Source organism: Corvus brachyrhynchos, unplaced genomic scaffold, assembly GCF_000691975.1.
Source record: "Corvus brachyrhynchos isolate BGI_N302 unplaced genomic scaffold, ASM69197v1 scaffold203, whole genome shotgun sequence".
Lineage (NCBI taxonomy): Eukaryota > Metazoa > Chordata > Aves > Passeriformes > Corvidae > Corvus > Corvus brachyrhynchos.
Window position 1 is genome coordinate 1,427,195 of NW_008237408.1, and position 24,037 is coordinate 1,451,231.

Sequence of the window (24,037 nt, forward strand, 5' to 3'; positions counted from 1 at the left end):
CAGGAATGCAGAGCTCTTGTAATGTTTAGAGTCTTGCATAGGGACGGAGAGAGGAAAGGGGTAGGGAGGGGAAATACAAACTGACTGGAGTCTGTATCACAGCATTTTTAGATCTGTGTATAAATTTAGGGGCTGAGAATTATAAGATCAGTTTGTTCACCTTATATTTTTCTGGAGATGTGTCTGAATCTTGGGGTAATGGGGAGAGGAGTCAGATGCTTTTCATCCTCTTTTCTCATAGATTTGGGTTGAATTTGGAAGAACAGGGTAGAGGTGAGGGACTAGAGGAATGTTCACTGTCCAGGGCAGAGGGGTTGGGAAGAGATGAGCTTTAAGGTCCCTTCCAGCCCAAACCATTCTGGAATTTGGAGTCCAGACCTGATTCAGAATCTGGTGAAAACGTCAGACTCCCACAAATTCAAATGGTGCTTTTACTCAGGCAAATCTCGGTGCTAGTATTCCCCCCAGATTTTAAGATGGCATGTGATATTAATACTGGAGGAATGCACTGCAGGATTTGTTGGCTTCGCTTGGAATTCCAAGCTCTGCCTTTAACCTGCACAACTCTGAATATTTTGGAGCTGCGAGTCTGAGCCACCATCTCTCTCCTCTGTCACTAGGCCATCCATGAGATGCTCACTGGGAATGGGATGTCTGTGGAGAACCTGCCTCTCCCAGGCCCTGAGCATCTGGAATCAGCCCCTCACCTTGGGCCCTTTGTGCCCCACTGTCAAACTTTCATCCAGTTTGCAAATCCTGCCAGGAAAGCTGTGAGCTGGGCTGGGCATATTTATGTCTTTTGTGTGTTTTGTGTCTTTTTTACGTGACTTTTGGAGTTAGGAGATGAGGCAGCTTTGTGTGTTGGCTGCACCAGCCTTTAGCCATAAGGGCTAAAGTTGGAAGCAAGCAAATCCTGCAGCAAAAATCTTGCATTTTAGTTCAATCAGGAACATGACTGGAATCTCTGGATCTGTTTTAAGCAGGAATAAGTATAAACTGTGTGGAAATGATCATATGTATAATGTTTAGAGACACACATAGTGCAAACACTCCCATTCCTGGATTCCTAATCTAAAATTCTAGCAGAAGTGCAGGCCCAGCAATGTCACCTGTGCAAACAGCTGTATAGAAATTTAGAACTGCTTTTTTTATTTTTCTATCACTTTGTTTGAACCTGGTAGAAAGAATCCGTTGACTCCCAGGAATGCATTTACCACAGCATGGCAGCCACAGAGAGAGATGATTTTAGCTGCTTCTAAAGAAGGAAAAACAGAAGATTTTCCAGTTAGCTCGTAGATGTCAAGGTCGTGATCCTACTCATGATTATTAAAAAAGGCAAGAAAACGTTTTGCTGATAAAAGTGGTGATATTTCATTGCCTTTTTTAATTACCAATAGTTTAAAAGCTACAAAAATAGAACTTATTTTTCCCTTCATTTCTTTCTATTTACTTCAATTTATAGCTTCATTTGTCAAAGTTCTGGTCTGGTGAGAACTTAATTTCACATGAGTGTGTTACATTTGTGAATAAACCAACTGAATTCCTCACTCCTTCACCAGCTTGGCTTTACATATTTTTTTAAACTTTACTAAAAGAAAGGCAAAATGTGATGTAACTCCTTAATAATTAAGGCTTTGTGAGTTTAAAACAAAACCCTCTGTGATATTTTAAATTTAATATTTGGGGCTTAGTAGATTTTACTATTTAAATATAGTTTAAAGCAGGTTTTTGAGGAATGTATGTAAATACACTCCTTGAGGTCTGTTAATGCAGACAGGTGCAGTCCTGTGTTCACATATTGTGAGCAGAGGTAGAAAATTAAATGATTCATCTCCTTTTTTTCCTCTTGGTAGAGGGAAGTATAGAACCCAAGCTTAAGGGATAAATGACTTAGAAAAAGACTGAGTCTGTTTTTAGTGCAGTGCACGGCCAAACAAGTGGGATTTTTCATCCTAATTGACTAAAACTTGAATTTAAAAGCTCAAATTTGACCACCTGAGCATGGCTGTGCTGCCAGATGTCCAGACATGGGAGACTGGAGTTGCAAAATCCCTCCTCAGAGCCGAGGAACCCTCCCTCGGAGGTGGCCGAGCTCTACTCAGACATTTGTCTCTAATCCCACATTTTAAAGCCGACCTTTCTGTGCTCTTCTTACTCAAAGCTCCCGTGCCTTGTTAAATGTTTGTCCCTCCAGACAGGAGGTGGCTGCATCTCAATGATGCTCAAGTGCCCCCTACATCACCTGCTCACCGGCTCATTAAGCTTGCAAAGCCTTTGGGATTTGGATACACAAACCCTTCCATTCAGGTGGGGTTGCCAAGTCCCTCCTGCTTCCTGTTTGTGTTTAGCAGGACAAAAAGCAGGTGAGAACTTGCCCCAGAGCTGCTGCACCTGTGCAGGAGTTGTTTGGGCAGGTTTCTTACCAAAATAAAACTTGTCTTCCTGCAGGGCTTCTCTGCCTCCCTGTCCACCCCAAGTTGTTTTCAAATTTTCTAGCCAAGTTTTGCCAGTAGGACTGAGTTTGGAAGAAGCTGATGTCCTGGGTTTTTGGGAAAAAGAGGTGATTGCAAGAAAAAAAGAGATCCCACATGTCCTAAATCAGAGAAAAGAATTTTACCTTCACTGAACCCTTGGGATCAGAAAAACTGTGTGAAGAAAATGTGCCCCTTAACACCCTGACCTGGGGAAATCTCAATGAACACACACAGCTGTGGGGCACAGATCATGTTTTATTTTGGTGTGTGAGGAACTGTGTTTAAAAACGAGGGGGAAAGGCAATTTGTGGGGTTAGGTGTGCTTTCACTCTGTCACAGAATCACAGAACCATTTGGGTTGCAAAAGACCTCCAAGATCATCAAGTACAATCTGTGACCCATCGTGACCTTGTCACCAGCCCAGAGCACTGAGTGCCACATTCAGGCGTTCCTTGGACACCTCCAGGAATGGGGACTCCAAACCTCCCTGGGCAGCCCCTTCCAAGGCCTGACCACCCTTTCTTTTAAGAAATTGTTCCTAATATCCAACGTGTCCTCCCCTGGTACAGCTTGTGGCCATTTTCTCTCACCCTGTCCCTTGTTCCCTGGGAGCAAACCTTGACCCCCCCCGGCTGCCCCCTCCTGTCAGGGAGTTGTGCAGAGCCACAAGGTCCCCCCTGAGCCTCCTTTGCTCCAGGCTGAGCCCCTTTCCCAGCTCCCTCAGCCGCTCCTGCTGCTCCAGCGCCTTCCCCATCTCCATTCCCTTCCCTGGACATGCTCCAGCCCCTCCAGGTCTCTCTTGCAGTGAGGGGCCCAGAACTGGACACAGGATTCAAGGTGCAGCTTCACCAGTGCCCAGCACACAGGGAAGGGTCATGCTGGTAAAGGTCCTGAGTAACTCTTCCTCATTCTTCTTCCAGTACTGCCTGTCAGGACATCCAACCTTGCCATGCAACGTGCTCAAGTTCAAATCCACCACCATCATGCTGGACTGTGGGCTGGATATGACGTCTACCCTCAATTTCCTCCCACTGCCTCTGGTCCAGAGGTGAGTTCTGTGGCCTGTCAGCACTTAGTCTGCCTCTTCTTGGGTTGCAGTTGGAGTGCTCTGCCTGAAATGGTGTATTGGAAGGAGGGAGGGGATGGGTACAAATGAACAGCATCATCTGATATCATAAATAGGCTTTGTTCACTTAAAAATTCTCTTTATCAAAATAACGTCCTTTGGCTCAGTAGACGGAAGACATTTTATGGATTTATTGATTGGTTTTTCTAGATAATTTATTCTAAGCTTCAGTAAAGTATTGCTGCAACTGCTCAGCACAAGTGAGGTCACATATCTGTCATCTTTCTGGCTTCTTCATGCAAGATGAGATAAATGGGTAACTGAGATGGAGTGCGTGGAGCCCAGCAGGTCCTGTTTAACCACCATCTTCTCAGGCTGTTCTTCAGAGCACAGACTAATGCAAAGAAAAATGGCACTTAGCAGCCCTTGTTAGTTGCCTGCGTGGCATAATTGTTCCCATTTAAAAGTTAAATAAATAAAAGGGCAGTGCAGCTGGGCACGGGATTGGAACAGCAGAGAAATCAAAACAGAGTCTAGAACAGAATCCGGAGATCGAGACTCTCCTTTCTGTGCCCTACTACAAAAGTTGTATTTCCCCAAGTTTTTAGACTAATTTGGATATTCAGTTAGGGTGACGTGACTTGTGTAAATGGAATAAATAAATAATAAAAATTAGCAGTTGGAAAGGTGGGAATGAGTCACTGTTAGTGATGCGAAGCAGTCGGAGTTTTCTCAAAAGCCGTTTAGTAACTTTGATGCACAAAGAAACAAGTGAGGAATGTTCTGGGTTCAGGGAAGGCTTGATTGAGAGGGGGAAATACGATTGGAAAAGGGAGTTTCCTAATTGACCTAGTGAGATTAAAGCAGTTTGTCCAGCACTTCCTATGATTTGTTATTTTTTGGAGAGGAGAGGAAAGGAATAGACAATGTGTGCATTGTTCTGCAAGAACGTGGAGTTCAGGATCTGCTGTAGAGAGGCAACAGATGCCCTCAGAGGGATCAGTGTGAAAGTCAATTTCTGTCCCATTCCATAGTGCAATTGCTGACTGCAACAATTGGTGCAGTAATAGATTTTGAACAGATGCAGCAAATTTTGGAAATCCAGGTACAGACAGAATTGCCTCGCATTTGCTTTCTCCCAACCCTCTCCCCCCCCAAAGAAAAGGAAATTGAGAGAGGAACAAGTAGCAAAATGAGGTGATTGAACAAAGGCTTAAGAGGTTCTTCAGAGCGGCAGGAATCAGCCTTCCCCTGGGATCTGGCAGCCTTGTCTGCTGATAGCAGACCCTGGGAATGAACAGCCAAATTGCAGGTCACAACCTGGAATTCCCCAAGCACCTCCAGAATGTCGGCACTAAAGTGGCTCAAACTCAGTGAGAAAGGATGTCAGATTTGACCCCTGATGGCCCAGTGGAATCGGAGCAAACACTTGGATTTAAATCAAATCAATCTTGTCAGTGAGGTGACTGAACACCCCTTAGAGCAAGGATTGGTCTGAGCACATGGACTTGGGCAAGTAATTGATCTCCTCTACAAACTAGGTGTCCTGCAGAGAGTTGTGGAAATAAGTCAGAAATGTGAGGAGGAATGTGGCTGCCACTGGAAAGTCCTTATCTCTATAGTACTCATAGTTGTACCATTAGAGATTAGGAGTCCATTACCATGATGTCCAAACACCTCTGAAATTCAAATGTGTGTTATCAACATAACATGGGGTGACAGAGAACTGACATTGTCATCAGTTCCCAGGTAAGGTGACAGGAAGGACTGACTGCCTGAGGAATCTGAGCACAGCTCTGTCGCATCTGAGGTCCTCCCCAGCTGTGTCCTCTCAGAACCAGATGTGCTAACTGGAGATGGACCTGAGTGAGACCTTAACCTGAGAGGAGCCATGCTTCTCTCTGCTGTCTTTAATCCATAGATCCCAGCAGGATCCGTGAACCCCTTGGATTCTGCAAATCTCACTATGTGGTCTGCAAAGTTGCCCAAAGGTGTGATATTAGAGAGGATCTTTGCCACACAGCTCAGTCCTGTGTCGTACCTGGCATGGGACCCTCCTTGAGCAAACATTTTGAGAGCCTGTGCTTTAATTTATAAGAGAGGAAAGTGCTGCAGTGTTTGTGGCATTAAAGGGACTGGACATTTTTTAGAGTTCTTTGCTCTTCAAAAAAAATGCCACTGCAATGGTATTTAGATACCTCCTTGCCCTGGAAATGGCAGTCCCTGTTCTCACCAGCCCATGGAGCTGCCCAACTCTTTATGCTCCTGTACTGTAAAGCTTTGTCAACTGGAGTTTTCTCCCCTGTACCAAAGTCAAATGCAAAACGGTAAAATGAACATGTGGGAAGCTCTTAACCTTTCCTGTCTAGCCATGACACACTTGCTCACATTATTTATGGGATAGTTCCAGCTATTTTGGATTAATCAATCACTCTATTACAATGTCAAAACTATGTCAGGAGGAGCTGTGTTGCTTCTTCACTTCAAGGTAAAGAGTCCTTTCTGTCCTGTGTTGTTGTTCTGCTTTCAGCCACACACAAGACACACCTGCTCATTTTGCTTCCCGTGACTCTTCACTCCTCAGTGGATGCCAGTTTAGTACAAGTTCAGTGCTCTTTCATCATGAATAAAGCAAAACCTTTACTAGGTTAAATTATGGGGAGTAGAACAAGTAAAGTTTATTCTGCTCTGCCTCGTGCTGCTGAAACCGTAGATGGATCCAGGCATTTGCAAGGCACAAGCCAGACTGACCTGATCTTGTGCTGGCATTGAGACACTGGACTGCAGCCCTCCAGGTGTCCCTTCCAGCCAAGGTTCCTGTCCTCTCCTCCTATATCTGTCAGTTGTTGCATATCAGAGTGGTTTGTTCTTGCTTTTTCCATAGCTCTTGTAGTCTCACTGCACCAATTCTACTCAGCTCTCCTCAGTCTCCAAATTACTGCTCCTAAATTGTGCTTTTGAACATGTCACTGGGGAGCACATTTAGCCACTTCATCTTTTCTATCATCAGACTTCTTCAAGCTTGCTCTTTATCCTCAAAAGGGAATTGCACGTCTCTGGCACAGCTTCTCCATGACAGATCCTTCTGCTCTCACCTCTTACCTTCTGTCTTCATTGCTTGAGTCTTGGATTTCCCCTTTTTCCTTCCTTGTGACTTACTTGGATGTCAGAATTTGTTCTTTTATACTGCTGTGAGTCTGAAGACAGCATTCCTGTGAGCCCTTGAATCACTTCCTATTTTCAAGATGTTGAATTTGAAAGCCCTTTAAGGATATAAACTGTAGAGCTTAGTGCACAGCACTTGCAAAATGCATTGCAACCAGGTTCTGTGTGCAGATCTGAGGTTGTTGCAGGGTTTGGTTCCAGGTGGGTTCAATTCTCTTGTTTACTCATTTTTTGTTTTGATTTGTGTAGATAGGCTTCAGTCTGGGCAGGCAGTGGTATTAGAGCTAAGCTGTCGGCTCACACAAAAATCAGATGTCACTGTGAAATATAAATAAGTCTCTCAGTTATGGTAGCAACAAATGCTGCAGCCATTACTGCTCTAAACTCAGGATTGCATTGTCCACCTTTAAATTCCTTTATTAGCATTTGAAACAATGAAAAAAGGGGCTCTGCTGTTGCTTAGAACGTGCAGTTCACCACAAAGCCTCCTTGCCCCTGTGTCCTGTACAGCTGTTGGTGTAGGTCTTCAGGGTGACACCCGGGCATGAAACCATGGTTTATGTGGATATAAAATCCCAACCTGTGTCTATGAATGACTTAGTCCAGAGCATCAGTCTTTCCCTGCCACTGCTAATGGGAATATTTGTCTGTTGTTCTCTGTCCCAGAACAGTTTTATGGTGCTTTTGTGTTGTTTCGAACACAGAGTTTGTTGCTGCCCTAACTTCTGTTTATTCATCCAGTTTCACCACAGGGAACTCAGCAGCACTGAGCCTTTTTGAAATCCTCACCATAAATGACTAAAAATTCCCTGCATGCCTCATCCTCTTATTTCTTTTTACTTATAAGTGTCATAATCATGATTTGTAAAAGTCATTTTGGTGAACACTTAACCACAGTGAAACTGTCTGTCTGTTTTATTGGGACTGTTACTTCCCTGAGACAGAAATGGTGTTCTCTGCCTGTATGACACCAAGTAGAAGGTCTGTGCTTAGCCACTGATAATAATTCAGTTCATATTGCAATAATTTTTCATCTTTCTTTCCGCAGCCCCAGGCTGTCCAAACTTCCCAGCTGGGCTTTGAAAGATGGAAGCACGTTTCTGGACAAGGTACTGTGGTGGTGGTTGGAATTTTCTTGCCATGCAAAAAGCTACCTGCCAGGTTGGGAGCTTGTGCTGCAAGAGCAGTGTTCCACGCTGACTCATCCCAAAGGTTTCTCTGTGTACCTTTACCAGCCAGGATGTCCTTGCAGAGCAGAACATTTTGAAACAAAATGCTAATAGCAACTCTCAGGCTTCAGAGGTAGCCTAGATTATAAAAAAATCCTCTTAAAATGCACAAGTCATCAGTGTGAATATTTTCGTATTTCATGGAGCTCCATAAATAATAGTGCTTTGCCTTCTTAGAGTGCCTTTTATTCCACAGTCTCACTTTTCTGACACTGAGGCTTCAGAGCATGCCTGTAAATGAGGTTGGTATCGTACCCTTTTTCAGGCAGAACTATGAGAAAGGCAATGCTTTGCCTATGGGAGGTCTCTCAGAGAGGAAAAGCATGGCTTTGGCCTCTTAAATCAACATGTGTTCTGCTGCTAGACATAGCAGGGAGGATATTATCTCCAGCCTCCTAATTCTAAGACACAGAACTTCCTCAGTGACATGAGAGACACAGAATTGCTCTTTTTTCCCCCCCTCTTTTCATTACATCAGTTTTGGAGGCAGAATTTATCTGAGGCTTCAACCAAATCTTGGCACTGCAGCGTCCAGCTTGGTCTGCCACAGGGGAACAATGAACACAAAAATATGTCAGATGTTAGTAAAATAGGCAGATACATTTCAAATGTGGGCAGCAATAGGTACCAGTGGAGAAAATGCTTAATAGACTGTTCTCTGACTATGTGAACATTAAAGGAAACAGTGATAATAGTTGCTTTTGTAGGGGCTTTGAGGTGGACAAAATGGATTGATCTGATTTTTACAGACAAGGGAGCTGAAGATCATAGATTAAAGACCTGATTTTTCTTCTCATTGGAGACGAAAGAAACTGTGCAGGCAGCATTTCTGTTGGTAAAATAGTAACAGCTCTATTCAGAGCACTTGCTAACTGGCAGTCACAGGGCTGCAGAGGCTCAGGGGCAGCAATGGAGTTGCTCAGTTTGAATTCCCTGGAATTTGTGTCTCCTGAACCCCAGCTTTGGTGTCAGAGCTTTGGGCTCCAAAGAATGGACAGATTGTCACCGTAGTTTTACTTGGAATGTATTGAAATTTCTGGGATGCTGTTGCTGCAGTGTGTGCTCAGGAGAAACCTCCAAACTCACCCAGTGGCAGTAGAAATAGTGTTAAAAATTCAAAGGCAGCGTCTCTTAACTTCACCTTGACCACCGTAAGTGCTTGGAATGGTAAATTCTTTGACCCATGCTGGAAAAAGGCAAGGGAAGGAGTCAAAGGGGGGTGTTTTATCATGTGGGGTGGACATTCCTGTTACAGCACTCAGTTGTAAAACTTCAGTCCTGGAGAGGCATTGAAATGTGCTGCGATCTACTTTTAATCATTTTGAACTCCCTTGAGATGAGGTTAGGAGACTTCTGCCACTAGATGTAATTGCTCATTCGTTATTAGTTGGCAGGTGCACTGTAATTATTAAGAATTGGATTCAATCTTTAATTCTGTCAGTCTGAAGCTGGCTGAGACCACTCGCTTTGGGACAGAAGAGAAGGTAGGGTGGGTGGTAGGGAGCCTGTGAGTTGTGCTAGCAGTAGAGTTGGGAATATTTTTGTTGCATATATAATCCTGAAGAATGTGACTTTTCATGTGACAAAAGTTTTTGATGTTAGCCTTGAAAAAGAGAAAGAAAATAGGGGATAGAGATTAACAAAAAGTGCCTTGTGGAGATTAGATCCTCAAAAGCTGTTTCATCAAACGCTCCGAGATGGGCTAAAAATTGTATTTTGGTCCTAAAAAGATAGAAAAGGTTGGATGTTGTTTGGAACCAAAACTAAATTCCAAACTTGCCTTCCTGGTGATTACCAGGGCTCTTTCCTTACCTACCAGAGGCTGCTTCTCTGCCCTTCCCAATGAGGATCTGATCTTTTCAAGTACCAAGCATCTGGCATGAAAGCAATTTCAGCAGATCTGCCTGCACCAAATTGTGTCTAGAAGGGGGATAAATGTCATGTAGTAACGGGCTGGAAATTACCTGTGATAAAGAAAATGTCTGGAAAATCCAAAATGTGCTGGCTTGGAGTAACACCGTGTTGTATTTTTGTGTCTCCTGGGTTGGTGTGGTTTTTTACAGGAGCTAAAGGAGTGCTCTGGCCATGTGTTTGTAGACTCTGTGCCTGAATTCTGCTTACCAGAGGTGAGTTTGTTCAAAGCCTTACTGCAAAATCCAACTCCATTCAATCACATGGAAGAAACTTGCTAAATTATTATTATTATTAGCCTCCTGCTAATTTATTAATACTCAGTAAGTAATACTGCTAAAACTCTGTGGTTAAGGTGCCTCCAGGATCTATGACTCTGAAAGGATGGAAACAACCCTTCTCAACAGTGGTTTTGGGAGACATGGAAGGTCTCCTTGAGCAAATCAATGTCTCACACAAGAATAAGACTTAACTTTCCTTTTTTATGGGCTTTCCAAAGGCAACCTGACTGAGCTGGGCTGACTGGCAGGATCCATGTGCTGATCTAGATAAGGGCAGGGAATGAAGGCAAGGAAAGCTGCTTGTCTCCAACCACAGAGGCAGGACATGCCCAGTGGAGCTCCCTGGGGAGCCAACTGTGGTTAGGCCAGGTTGGATTCTGCTGGGCTGCACTTCTGCCAGCAGCACTTTCAGGTTAAAAACTTTTACTGCCTCTTTGAGGGAAGAACTGTGCCTTCATGTCCACGGGCATGGCTGCAAGTGGCTGCTCAAGCTGGTTTTTACTGTAATGTCTGGATTTAAAAAAAGCAAGCAAGACTGTTGAAGATGTTTGGTTTAGCTGGGGTTACCTGACTGATCAGGGGAATGCTGTAGGAGAACTGAAGATGTAAAAAGCTGAGCAGAGAGAGGTGGGCATGAATTATGGAGAGTAGCATGGGAATAATATCCCCTTTCCTCAGTGTGTTCAGAGTGTGATAACATCAGTTCTTTCATTTCACGGTGGGATGTTTTCTCTGGCTTTCAAAGACAGACACAGTTTCTTTTGGGCAGCAATTTTTTTTTTCCGTTTCTGTCTGCCCTTGTAGACAGGAAGCACAAAACACTCCTGGAAGGTTCTTTTCAGCTTGCTGAGATTCTCGCAATATTGTTCCTCTGTCTGGATCCCATGGAACTCACCCCTGGCATCACTCTTGTCATCTTGATTCTTCCAAACAAGTTGTCAGCTCTGGTACTGGTTTTGGCAAGTGATTCCCACAGATTATAACCATTCCAACGCAACTGGAATGGTCATAATCCAATCATAGCAAAAAAGACCAACCAAAAATCCTAATAATTCTGGGTTCTTGTAAGCCTTTTCGTTACTGTCCTGTGAAACTGAGGGATGTGGGAAGTATCTGTGTGTGTAGAAAGTGCCATTATGGCCCACATCTTGAGAAGGACAGGCTTGATGTGCTGGATTCCCCTTGGAATGATAATCTGCTGGGGTTTAGGGTGCTTCAGCCAGGGTTTCTGGTTACTTTGGGCTGGAAAATACCCACATGTGTAGCTCTAAATATGACAGACAGGGAGTCACTGCTTCGTTTTACCCCTGTTATCCCTGCATGAAGCTGCTTCCCAGCAGCCCATCCTACAACCAGAAGATGGCAACCAACTGCACGTCACCATTGCAGGGACTTTAAAAATGGCCTCTCAGATGTTTCCCAAAGTTCCCAACAGATGCCACATCTCCTCTGTGAGCACTAGAAGAGATCTGCTGTGATACCCAGCTCACACCTTGAGCTCACCTGTCTGCAGGAGATTCAGGAGTCATGGCCAGTTGAAAACAGAGTGGAAATGTTGCTGCTGTTTGGCAGCATGGGATAAAAGGGAGCTTGTGTGAAAGAGGCTTTTACTTTGTCTCCTTCCATGGCACTTCTTTTGAAGAAACTTGTCTGCAGAAGCAGTTAGCCGGTATCGCTTCCAGGAACACCGTTGCCAAAGCAAGCCAAGATTTGGATCTCATCCAGCAGCCACAAGGTGATAAGAGGCTGTCTCGGCAGCAGAGTACACTCACACATGTCAGAGTGCAGGGTGCAGCCCTCTCTTTGCTTGGCAACCTTCTGCTCTCTCACTTCACATTCAAGACACATTTTGAAGCCTCTTCAGCTCAAAGGCACTTTAGTGGGATCGCTGCAAGCCCCAGGGAAGATTTTATTTTGTTTTTGACACCCTTTTCATCCTATTAGTAAATGCTTCTAGGGTGCTGAGATGTGGCATGCTTAAGGTTGGAAAGTGATGGTGTGCATCCTCCTGATGGCTCTCCTGGGCTGGGATTCAGCTCAGGATTGGAGCTCCTCTGCTCTGGAGCCAGGCTGGGAGAGCTGGAGGTGCTCACCTGGAGAAGAGAAGGATCCAGGGATACCTGAAAGACCCTTCCAGTGCCTAAAGGGGCTCCAGAAGAGCTGGAGAAGGACTTGGGACAAGAGATGTGGAAGGACAGGACACAGGGAATGGCTTCCCACTGCCAGAGGGCAGGGTTAGATGGGATCTTGGGAAGGAATTGTTCCCTGTGAGGATGGGGAGGCCCTGGCACACAACTGGAGGTTGCCCAGAGAAGCTGTGGCTGCCCCTGGATCCCTGGCAGTGTCCCAGGCCAGGTTGGATGGGGCTTGGAGCAACCTGGGACAGTGGAAGGTGTCCCTGCCCAGGTGGGGCAGAACAAGTTGGTCTTGAAGGACCTTCCCATCCAAACCATTCCAGAATTTGATCCGGTGCGGTCTGGATGCAGCTGGAAGCCAAGGCATGGACAAACCGAGCCCTGGCAGGAGCAGGCATCAGTGGATCCTTTGATACCTTGCAGGGAGTGTGTTCCTGCCTGGAAGCTCAGGAAAATAAAAGGTGCCCTGTCGTGGATCTGAGGATGGTGTTTCACCTGCTGTTCTCAGCTCGGAGAACATGGCTCTGACATCAGCTGTGATCATGGATTGAAATCATGAGTGCTTAGTGAGGAGTTAAGCTGCTAGAGCACTGTGTCAGCCCTCTGCAAAGCAGAGTGACCTACTTTCTTGCCTTTTTTATTCAAATTGCTGGACCAAGCCTTGTAATCAGATAATATGTGCTTGATGAGTGTTGAATTCCATTAGCTGCTCTATAATGACTGAGTTAGAGGTCAGTAATCTTGTAAATTTCTGACTTGACACCATCTGTGTTACGGCATTACCAGTAAATATTTCTAATTAAAATTCTTTTAACAATGTGTGAAGTCTTCTTTCACTCTCAGAACTCTTGTCTAAACTGTCACATCAAAACAAATTGGGCCCACCCATCCATTTTGTTGTATCCTGTGAATGGGCTTCATCTCCTGCTGCAGAAAATGTGAATGATAAAGATGCCAAGCATTTACTTTGGGCAAAGATGAGGATTATTTTAAGCATATGAATAAATACAATCTTCATTCATCTCTCTCTTGGGGTACAGTATGATGTGCTGCATAAAAAAATATTAGACACCCTAAATCACTGCTGCAGAAGTTTTGGTGTCTCTTCCTCCCTCAGGAGTTGCACACATCAATTCTTGGATAAGAGTAAAATAATCATGGATCTCATAACAGCAGCCATTTCATCACCTGAAAGACAGACAAGCCCAGGTCATGGTTTCCTTTCCAGGTTGGAGAAGGGAATCATTTTAGGGGACTTTTAAAATAAATCTTGTCATTTAAAGGCAACATTAATCTTTGCCACAGCTGAGACATGCTTTTATAAACCAGTTACATTCCTGCAATATAAAGTAAAAAAGAATAAGAAGTTTTTCTGCCATTGCTTAAACTGCATGAAAGGGTTACAAGTTGCTTATCTCTCCCCTCTGTTTTCAGACTGAACTGCTTGACCTCTCCACGGTGGATGTAATCTTGATCTCCAACTATCACTGCATGATGGCACTGCCCTACATCACAGAGTACACAGGATTCACTGGAACAGTTTATGCCACCGAGCCCACTGTTCAAATTGGCAGGTAAAAAGCCCCTTCATATTCTCTGCTCCTCTTTCATCACTGCTGAGGAGAAGGTGTAAAGGACAATGTGGGGAGAGGAGCGGTGTCTAATGTTCCGAAGAGGCTTTTAGGCAGGAGCTGAACGCCAGCCAAGTCCTTAGTGCTGCAAATGTGTTAACTCCATGTTTCCCAACCTCTGGAACCATCAACATTTCCAGCAGGTGCTTTGTGTTGAGTCCAGGCCATAGATGCGGGACAGTGGAACTTGAGTGGGTTGAGACACCTCAAGCAGTAATTGCCATATAGGCAACTTCAGACCTTCAAAACCCGTGGATCAAAGAGCTCTCCTGCTCCTCTCTGCTCCCTGTAAACAAAAGGAGTCTTTCCAATCAGAAAAAAACCTCAAAACCTGGACTTGTTGCCTGAAGAAGCTATGGCTGCCCCATCCCTGGAAATGTTCAAGGCCAGGTTGGACAGGACTTAGAGCAACCGGCTCTAGTGGAAGGTGCCTGTACCAATGTCAGGGGTTGGAACTAAATGGTCTTTCAGGTCCCTTCTAACCCAAACCATTCTAGGATTTTATGATTCCCTATAATCACACTTCACCCCACGGAAAGGAATCCAAGCTGACTTCATCTCAAATGACAGTTGAGCTATGTGAGCTCTGCACTCCAGAGAGAAGCACTAAGAAAAATAGCAGAAATAGGAGACTGAGGTAGAAAATCTAACACCTGACAGTGCAGTCAAAACCAGAATTGTCATCAAATGTGCCAGTCTGTTCTTACAAAATTGTCTTGTTGTCTGGATGGGTCAGCACCAAACACTGCAGGTTTGTCCCTTGATGAGGCCTGACTGGACTTGTGCTCTGTTCCTTTCTCATGCAGAGCAGCTGCCACATTCAGTAATTAGGAGCCAGATTAGGCCCTGCTATCTCGACTATTCTGTAAGCACTTTAGGGCAGGAATCTTTGTCCACGGAAGGTTGTGTGCAAACTTCCCCTGCCAGAGTAGTTCCCCCATCGTGTGAAAGCAAACAGAAACTGAAAGCCCTTGTAGGTGAAAGGAATCGTGTAAATATGAATGAGTAGTGGACCTCTGGGCTTTGCTGGTCCAGAGCTGGAGATAACAAGCACAGTCATGGGAGAGTGCACTGGTGTGGTTCTCACCATCCCAAGTCATTCCAGATGCTGTCCTTCTGCTCCTACCTTCAAGGGAAACCCTGCACACAATCACAAATGCTGTTTAGTTTTGGGCAGGGAAATCTGCAGTGACAATTTCTAATGCTTGACACCTTTTCCTGTCTCAAATATGCGTTGGTAGATGAGGAGAGTTCACTCTGACAACATGCTTGGCTTCCCCTAAGTGATAAACAGGCATCAGTTGAGGAGTTTTTGTTGTGTATTTTGTCTCATTCCATCTCACAAACAGTCAGTAATGAGGAAATTATCTTGCACTTTCCAAATAGCCCATAACCCAGTGGGCCATCTCCTCCTCTGTTGCAAGCGGGCAGATGGAATTGGAAACACTCCGTGGAGCAACAGGGGTAGTGCTGGAAATGGCCTCTGTGGGAAGAACCCCTCCTTCAAACTGCCTGAGAGTGTTACAATTTCTGTGGTATTTTGGAAAGATTTGGGCCAAAGTTCCCTCCTGTGTGAGAGGAGGCAGTGCTAATTTAGGTTTATGCTTTCAGGCTCCTCATGGAAGAACTGGTGAATTCCATTGAACGCGTGCCAAAGGCTCAGTCTGCCTCCATGTGGAAAAACAAGGAGGTACAAAGGTAAGGAACAAGTCCCAGGAAAGGTGACTGTCCTAAAACACCGAAGTTTGGATTCACTGTAAGGATGGCTCAGCTCCCACCATTTGAGATTTGCTGCTGTGACTCCTTAGGTCAATTATTTCTTTAATCATTTGCACACTATTGGTTTTCCAACCTCACAAATTCGTTTCTTGGAGAAACATGTGGGAACAGCAAAGCCTCCCCTGATCTCCCCTCACACAGTTCAGCTCCATAATGGAAGATAAACCCAGCAGATTTTGGTATTAATATCATAAAAAGTTGTTGAAATTATTAGGCTATTTAATGATATTGCATTGGAATAGTTTAAGTGTTATTTCCATGTTTGCTGACATACTAAGAAAGCTGAGACACAGCTGTTGGAGGTCACTGGCGTTACCTTTCTTCCCATCTTCTTTTACACCTGCACAGCAGAGGTGGGGTTTCTGGCTTTCCAAGGCTTAAAAACAAATTAAAATCTGAATTTAAAAGGTTATTTGGCAGCACTGTGTCCATTATTCCAGCTATACATCAAAACAAGATGTTCAGAATTTTTGAAAGCCTATGGAATCTAAAAATTATCCATACACTTTATTAATGGCAGCTGATGCTTTCCTTGGGAATAAAAACAATTTTAGGTGCACAACATGTTCCTTGGAGGAGACAGTTTCGTTTTTAGCACATTTTAAAGATAGAGTTGGTTGATTAAAAAGTTATTTTTAAAAGCTGCTTTGTGCATTTTTAATTGATCTCCCATTTTATACTCCTAATTCTTAAGATGGCTTGATTTAGAAATTTCCTTAAAGTGAATTCTTTCTTACATTAGAAGAGCAGCCTTGATATTTTCCAATATCACAAAGCAAAGAAATTAAAAATCCAAATTGCCATGGTTTTAGCTGTATATTGAGTTTCCCTGCTGAATTTAGGAGCAGTCTTTACACTGTAACTCTCATGCTTCTGAAGAAGGCAGGTAGAACTCGGATGTAAAGCAAAACTAAATACAATAAAGTTTAGCAGGATTTTCAGAATAGTGGGGGTTTTAAATGTTGGGGTCCACTGGCCTGCCCAGAGCCACTGCTGAAGCTCCCAGTTTGTGAAGAGAGAGGACTGGAGCCATTATTCCTGTCACACCAGGCGTGTTTTGTATGCATGGTTTAAAGGAGGATCATATATCTTGCAGCTCATATAATGTCACTTTCCTGGTGGTCATATTTTAGGGAAAGTGCTGCCTGGCACTTTGCATGCTGCTGACTATTCCAGAGGAGAACACAGAGAGGGAATCTTTGTTCTCATTCAGCTGCTGTAGAAGGCTGGAGCCTTTTTTTCCTTGAAGTGGTTTTTAAAATACATGTTCCTCTCTCCTGTTGCTGGGGATGTCCCCCAGAATTCATAGTTCCATCAAGCAGCTGTTGTAAAGGGGTAGCAGGGAGGTAGGAGGTACTAAACATCTGTTTAATAAAACAAATTTGTGTATTAAAAACTCTGCTGGTATGAACCAATGTTGTCTTTGAGCTGGAACAAGGGGACAAATGTGAACTCCACCTCTGCCCCACCTGTGCTCTGAGTTTTCCTGTTCACCTCCCTGTACATCTGTAAAACAGAGCTCCCATCCAGCACAGAGGGCACACGGGGACTTTAATTAATGTTTGCAAAGTGTTTTGAGATGCCTGGTGACAAGTGTCACGCAGGAGTGAATGGAACTGATTATTAGAGCATGTGAGCAAACATCCACTGATCCACAAATTAGCACCTGGCTAATGGCACATGCAGGATTGGACTGACATCCGTTAGTTAAGAAAATGTGATCTTGATGAATTGGGTTTTTTTTCTTACTTGGCTGTTGCTAGAACAGAATACTTATTACTTCTGAGTCTAACTTTAATTTTTCAGGCTGATCAATCCCCATTACTGCTTTACAGTTCAGCTGGTTCTACTCCAAACAGTTAGTATAAAACACAAAGTATTATCATCTTCATTAGATAAAGCACTGGAGCATTTTAAATGCAAATACTGTATAAAATATAATAAGTTCATTATAGTGGTTTACATTTTTCCATTATCAGATCCAGTCTGAACTAATTGCTTAGCCAGTTTTATTGCCACTGGGTTTTATTTCAAATGAGCAGTCTCGAGGAAGCTCTGTAGATGTCAGCCAGGATATCTTTCACACTGATTGGGATTCAGGGGGTAAAGAGCAAGTTTGCCTTATGAGAGGCACTCTGTTGACTTCTTGTTTGATGGTTTCCTATATGTTTTAAAGTGTTTGAAACAGGCTATATCCTGAGGCTGAGCAGGGCACGAGAGAGGCCGGGGTCTGATGTAGTTTGGTGCTGCCGTCCTCCTCTCCCTTCAAACAGTTCTGGGATTTTAAGTCATACATGAAATGTCACCCTTTGCATTGACCAGGAGGACTGTCTCTGTGCGGATCCCAGGGAAGAATACAAATCCCTCCATTTTTTAAGCATGAATTTTGCACCCTCAGCCATGTGGATTTGTGGTACCTCTCTGTCTGTGGCTGTCCCAGCAGCTTGCCCTCATACATCTGGTTGTTGTGAGGTGATCCATAACAGGATGTTGCCATGGTGTTGGTAGATTTACTCCAGACCACAAAATATCCTCTGGTAACTCTGTAGAGATTTTAGAAGTGAGATGACAGACTGAATGCTGACAGGGGCACATCTGAGGGACCAGCACCTCATTGTCTCTGTGCCACTCAGCCACAGGAAACCACTGGAGACTGGTGCCACTGGTCTCTGCCAGGGATCAGAGTATTTTCACAGTGTAGCCAGTCAAGGCTAAGAGAAACTTACTTCAATCACCAAGGATAATTCCCCACTTTCTCCATTACCTGGAGAAACATTTTCCTCTTCCCAGAAGAGCAGCTCCTGAAAGCATCCAACACTAAATGCTTCTTATGGTAGGTTAAAGGCTTTTACAGGCAATTTGCTTCAGTGCAGTGGTGGACAACTCTCCACATTGTGTGGCCTTTTGTTGCTTACGACTTCCCAACAAAGACCTTGAAGGCTTTGTTTGTTTCCTGAAGCACGGAGTGCTTTCAGCCAGCGTGTGCTGGAATTACAGTTATCGCTCTGGTCCTGTGCTGTGGTCTTGGCAAGAGCTGCCCTTAATCCTTTCTTCAGTATCTTAAATTATGGAGGAGTTCACTGACCTAGTAGATATAACAATAAATTAAATTCCTTTAAACAAATTGATCAAAGAAACTTGACCAATTTCCATAAATCTTTGGAAATTGGTTTGAATTAGCCTTTGATTTAGCATTGGTTTAATATACAAAAAAAAATCCTATTCTTCTTACGCATTTGGCAGCTGTGCTGCTTCCTGCCTTAGTTCGTGTTGCTAAGGAAGATTTATTTCCCAGAAGTTAGCCATCCCTCTTCCAGCCTGTGACATTATAGTTCACTTCTTCCCTTGACAACGCCGGCCAGCTGACTTGCAGTGTCTGTGAGGAGCAGAATGGATGGATCTTACTTTGGTGTAAAACATCTTAAATACTTCCGTGGAGGGGATTTCAAAGAGCTCTGCAATGTCAGCTTGTGTACCCCTGCCAGGGCACTCGGGAGGGAAGTGGGATTGAAGGCAGGGAAGCTGAGCTGCAGGGAGACGTGCTCTTGGAAAAGACCAGGGGCAAAAATCAGGGCAGAGCCATCCCTGCTTGCGTTCTGATACCTGCATTTTAATCACCAGATTGTTTCAGATTATTAGGATAATATTCAGGTTATTAGGATATGAAAAATGGACACTGATCCAAGATCCCAGTTCTCTCTACCAATGCTGGAGGTGCATTTCATGTTGACATCTCAGATCAGCCAGCATCTTTCATCAGTGGAGAAAATACCTCAAGAGTTGTGATAACACCTTGATCACAGCTACTTCTTTGATGCAAGGGCTGGACAGAACAGCAACAAAGAGAGCTGGAGGAGAGCAGTCCTTGGGGTGAGGCAGAGTGGGAAGCGTATCTCTGCTCCTCAGCAGGCAGAAAGTCTTGCTCCTCACTTTGAAGCACCAGGCACGTTGAAAATAAAAATTTATAAGGGTAAAATCTAAGATCTGGAGAATGCAAATGGTTGCAGAAGCTGGTCCAGCACCAGCTGTTGTTCTGGATCCCCACAGAACATCCCACTGGTGTTTGCAGGTTGCTGCCGGCCCCGCTGAAGGACGCGGTGGAGGTGTCCATGTGGAGGAAGTGTTACACCATGCCAGAGGTGAACGCAGCCCTCAGCAAGATCCAGCTGGTGGGCTATTCCCAGAAAATCGTGAGTACCTGGACAGCTGCCCTCAGGGCAACACCAACAACTGTTCCCCAGCTCTTTTTCCCCTCTAGATCCTGTGTAGGATTTAGTTACCCTAACCTAAGCAAGCAAGACAGGATTATACCCTCAGTCTGCCTCCCAGGAAGGGCTCTTGTTTGGTGAAATCAGGGAATATCCATTTGTTTCTCCTCTTGGGGAGGCCAGTTTTAAGGTGGCATGCCCTCAAATTTGGAGCTGATGGCTGGCCCACTGAGAGCTGGGAGGATGCAGGGAGTGAATGTATCCTCTCTGTCTCTAAGCCACATCCCCTTCCCAGCTCCCCTATCTCACTTCTGGGAATCTTTTGAGTGCTTTAGCCTCCACTTTGTTTCGTACTGTAAATTAGGGATTGTAAACAAAACCTAATGGTTCAATGGGAACTTCAGATGCTCCTTTCCCAGGGCTCCCAGCTAACAGTTATTGTCTGTAATGCTGTTGACTATAATCCAGTGTAGTTTCCAGAATGAACTGAACCAACAATTCCATAGTCTGCAGATCCCGTATGGATTGTAGGCAGCGAGTGGACCATGATCCCTGCTCTTGTGTGAGCCATGATACCTGGTTTTGTTGCTCAGAGGTCATAAAAAATAAAAATATGGGTTAAAGTAAGTTGTGACTCCTCATTATCCGGATTTTGAGTGTCATTTTTGACTGTCCTCACAGTGTGGATGCATCTCCTCCAATTCTACATCTGTGCATCTGAGCCAATCATTCTTTTATGGGGGAAAAAACCCATATTTTTTCTCTTCCCAAGCTAACTTTTCAAATAATCAGACTTTAGAGCCTTGGCTTATACACTCTGAGGGATAAAGGCCCCCTGCCTTGTTTTTCAAGGCATCCAAATATGTATTGAAATACTAGAAAAATTACTAGTATTGCATGAATCAGATGCTTGTTCTGTTATTCAGTAACCAGAAGGTGGATCACATTAGGGAGGTCTGTACATGAAGGCTGATTTTCCTTTCTCCAAACAAGTGTACCACATTCCTGGGTACAGATAAAGGAATACACTTCCTAATGACACCTGGAAAGGAGGCAACTGTCTGGTTGCTTACACTGAAACTAAAATGTGGCTTGAGTTTGCAGGGTGTTGTTTCTAAATCACCAGCAGTTAGCATTTAAAAGAAATAAAGTTAGAAAGTGAGTGAGTTTGAGGTTAAATTTGTTTCCCACAGTAAAATTTGCAACTCAAGCAGAGTTTTATGTCAGTAGAGAAATACTTGTCCTTCCTTCTTGCCTGCTGGCCAATACCAATTTACTTTGGCTAAACAAGAATAGAGTCTTCAAAAATGTAAAGCTCCCACAAACTTCTTCAGTAGAGCAGAGTCAGGCAGAGCATCAAGACCCTGGTTGATTCCTTCATTTTGAGGCATTGTTCAGTGTGAACTCAGATGCCATAAAATCCACGCAGAAGAGAGACTTTATGGAGGCTCTGCCTCAGGAAAAGCTTATCTCAGAACGTGTGTCCTGTTAGACATGGGTAGGTAAAACCAGCAGATGTAATTCTCAGCAGAACAGCTTCACAAAGGCTTTGAGCAGCAGAGCTGCTTTTAAATTCATCTCACTGATGATAAAATGACCTGTCCTGACTTCTTTTGGGGTTCTCTCAAGTTAATGTCTCTCACTATGTGTTTCAGGAGCTGTTTGGTGCTGTGCAGGTCACCCCTCTGAGCTCGGGCTACGCTCTTGGGAGTTCCAATTGGATTATCCAGTCACACTATGAAAAGGTTTCTTATGTTTCAGGATCTTCTCTGCTTACAACACACCCTCAGGTACAGCCCCTGACTTTTCTTAGTCTCTTTAGGGGGAACTGTCTCTGCTCAAAAAAAGGGGTTATTCCAGCTGGGATCAGGTTTAGGATAGAGGCCATACTAAGGTAACTGTGTTATCAGTGCCTGGACTTAATGGTCATTGATAAGACATATCCTGACAAGTGACAGGTATCAATAGTTGCTAAGGAAAGATAACTAAAATTCTTTGTTATTGTTGATTTGATGTTAACTTAAAACTGTGAAATTGTCTTTCAATCTAAAGAGGAAATTTTCAACAGAGTTAAACAAAAGAGCATTAGTGACTTTTTTTAAAAATCCATATTTGACTGAAGAGTCTTCACAGACAGCTCACAGACTGCTTTATATCACTTCTGAAAGATCCTTCCTTGGGAGAAATGATAGCTCACTGGCTGCCAACTTTTCCACCCTGCTCTGCTAAGGGCAAAGTCTTTATAGTGCTGTAGATGTAATTTCCAGTAAATTAATTCTCTCTAGATCCATAAATTCTTAGTGCAAAGAATGGCTTGAAGTTCGCAGTGCCGTGTGCTTCAGAAGTTGTCAAAATAGTTAAAAGCATTATTGCAGGAGGTATTTAAAAATAATTTAGAAGATGTGTCAGGTTTTTGATCAGTAAGTGATTTCCCCCAAGGTGGGTGTCTGCTGGAGAGCTTTGCTTCTGAGCATCCCTCACTTAAAAGCTTGTTCTCAGCTGAGAAACTACAGCAGATAAATGATCCTTAATAGTAGGGCCATTCTTAGGTGTACAAAATGTATCAGAGCCTCTAAATCCCTGTTTCTAATCGGCCTCATTCCATCCTGGGCTGTGTTCTCTCCTCCCCTCCTGGAGAAGGAGCAGCAAGATTTGACAATGTGTGAATGGAATATTCCTGTGAGGACAAACTTTGCCCTGTATGGAGTAATTTGGTAACTGGGAATGTTTTCTCCTCATTGACATGAAATGGTGATTCAGTTTATGAGGTCAGACTGGCCAGGCTTCATCATTTCCCAAAGGTGAACGTTTCTCTGGAAGCTTCTGGTAAAATCCCTGTTTTTAAGGAAATTAACTCCCAGTGGCAGGGAATGGGGTGTGAGTGAACCGTTCATGGACTGTGGGCTGCACTCCCTGCAGAGGTGGGAGCAGTCAGACAGGGCAGTTTGAGCTTTAAAAGTGCAGGAAAAGGTTCTGTGAACCTCCCTGAAACCTGAGGGACCTCCATTTGCCAGCAGGAGATGGAACCTGGATTATCCATTCTGCTGATGGTGTTGTTTGTCCCACGTGCTTTCCAGAACCTCATTTTTTACCATCCAGTCCCTTGCACTTTGATCATTTTATCCTAACACATCTTTAGAAGGAATAGCTTAACAGATAGTTAAAATCACATTCAGTTTGTACTTTCCTTGTTATTTACCACATCACAGATGTTACCCCATACCATCATTGTCTTGCGTTTGCTTCCAGATGCTTTTTGAAGACAATGGATAGTTTCTGCCCTGGGGTTGATCCCTGTGAGCACCAGCACAGGCTGCTGCAATCTGGTGTTCCTGTATATGGGGTTTGGGAGCTGCCAAGCAGCTCTTCATCATCTCTTTGATGTTTGACAGACAATATGTAATGATAACAATATCTTGAGTGGCACATAGTCAGAATTGTGAGCAAGAAATCATTTTTTCCTCAGGGAGTGAAAAGTTGTTTGTCCATCCTGTTTCTCCATAGGATCATGGTGAGCAGTTCATCGTGAAATTCCCATTTTTTATCAGTGTGTGCAAACAGTCACTGGTTTTTGTTTTAAAAAGGATGTCCTTTGAACATATCCAAAGTTTCTTTCCCAATGAATTGGGAGTTAGGCCTGGCACCATTAACTGTTCCCTGTTCTTCTGACAGATGGTTCCTATTGAAATTCTGCCTCCCCCTCTCCTGAGGCTGGAATTGACACCGTTGCCACTGAAGTGGAGAACAGGAGTTGACAGCACAGGTTCAGACATGTCACTAAAAGCCTTTTAAGACATATTCTTTACATTAACCCACGAAAATCAATGCAGGCCCTCTCAGTGCAATGGCACCTGAAATTATGTGGATCTAATATGCCATAATCATTATGTACATTATCACAGGCAGATTCCATATTATTTTTTATTGCATTATTGGCATTTCATTTTCATGGACACACTACAGAGAGTCAAAGATTGTGATAAATCTCACATGTCAGGTCTGATCCTACAAGGGGGTGCACAGTTTAAACTTCTGTCAGAGTTGATACGAAATTCCCCTGCATGTTTAACAGAGCAGGGTCCTTCTCAACTGCTTCAGAATGGCTCTGGAGAGCTATGAGCAGGGGAATTGACCTTACAGTGGTCTTGGAGGTTCAGC

General features: G+C 43.9%; 1 protein-coding gene across 1 annotated transcript in view; it reads left to right on the plus strand.

Annotated features, from left to right (window-relative positions):
* INTS9 (integrator complex subunit 9) overlaps positions 1 to 24,037 on the plus strand; it is a 62,001-nt gene that overhangs the window by 2,501 nt on the left and 35,463 nt on the right. Inside the window, exons 2-8 of the mRNA XM_008631041.2 lie at positions 3,395 to 3,522; positions 7,754 to 7,814; positions 9,998 to 10,060; positions 13,696 to 13,835; positions 15,504 to 15,590; positions 19,741 to 19,861; positions 21,535 to 21,669. Coding sequence (XP_008629263.1) covers positions 3,458 to 3,522; positions 7,754 to 7,814; positions 9,998 to 10,060; positions 13,696 to 13,835; positions 15,504 to 15,590; positions 19,741 to 19,861; positions 21,535 to 21,669 — 672 coding nt within the window. The 5' untranslated portion in view covers positions 3,395 to 3,457. The remainder of the gene's footprint in view (positions 1 to 3,394; positions 3,523 to 7,753; positions 7,815 to 9,997; positions 10,061 to 13,695; positions 13,836 to 15,503; positions 15,591 to 19,740; positions 19,862 to 21,534; positions 21,670 to 24,037) is intronic.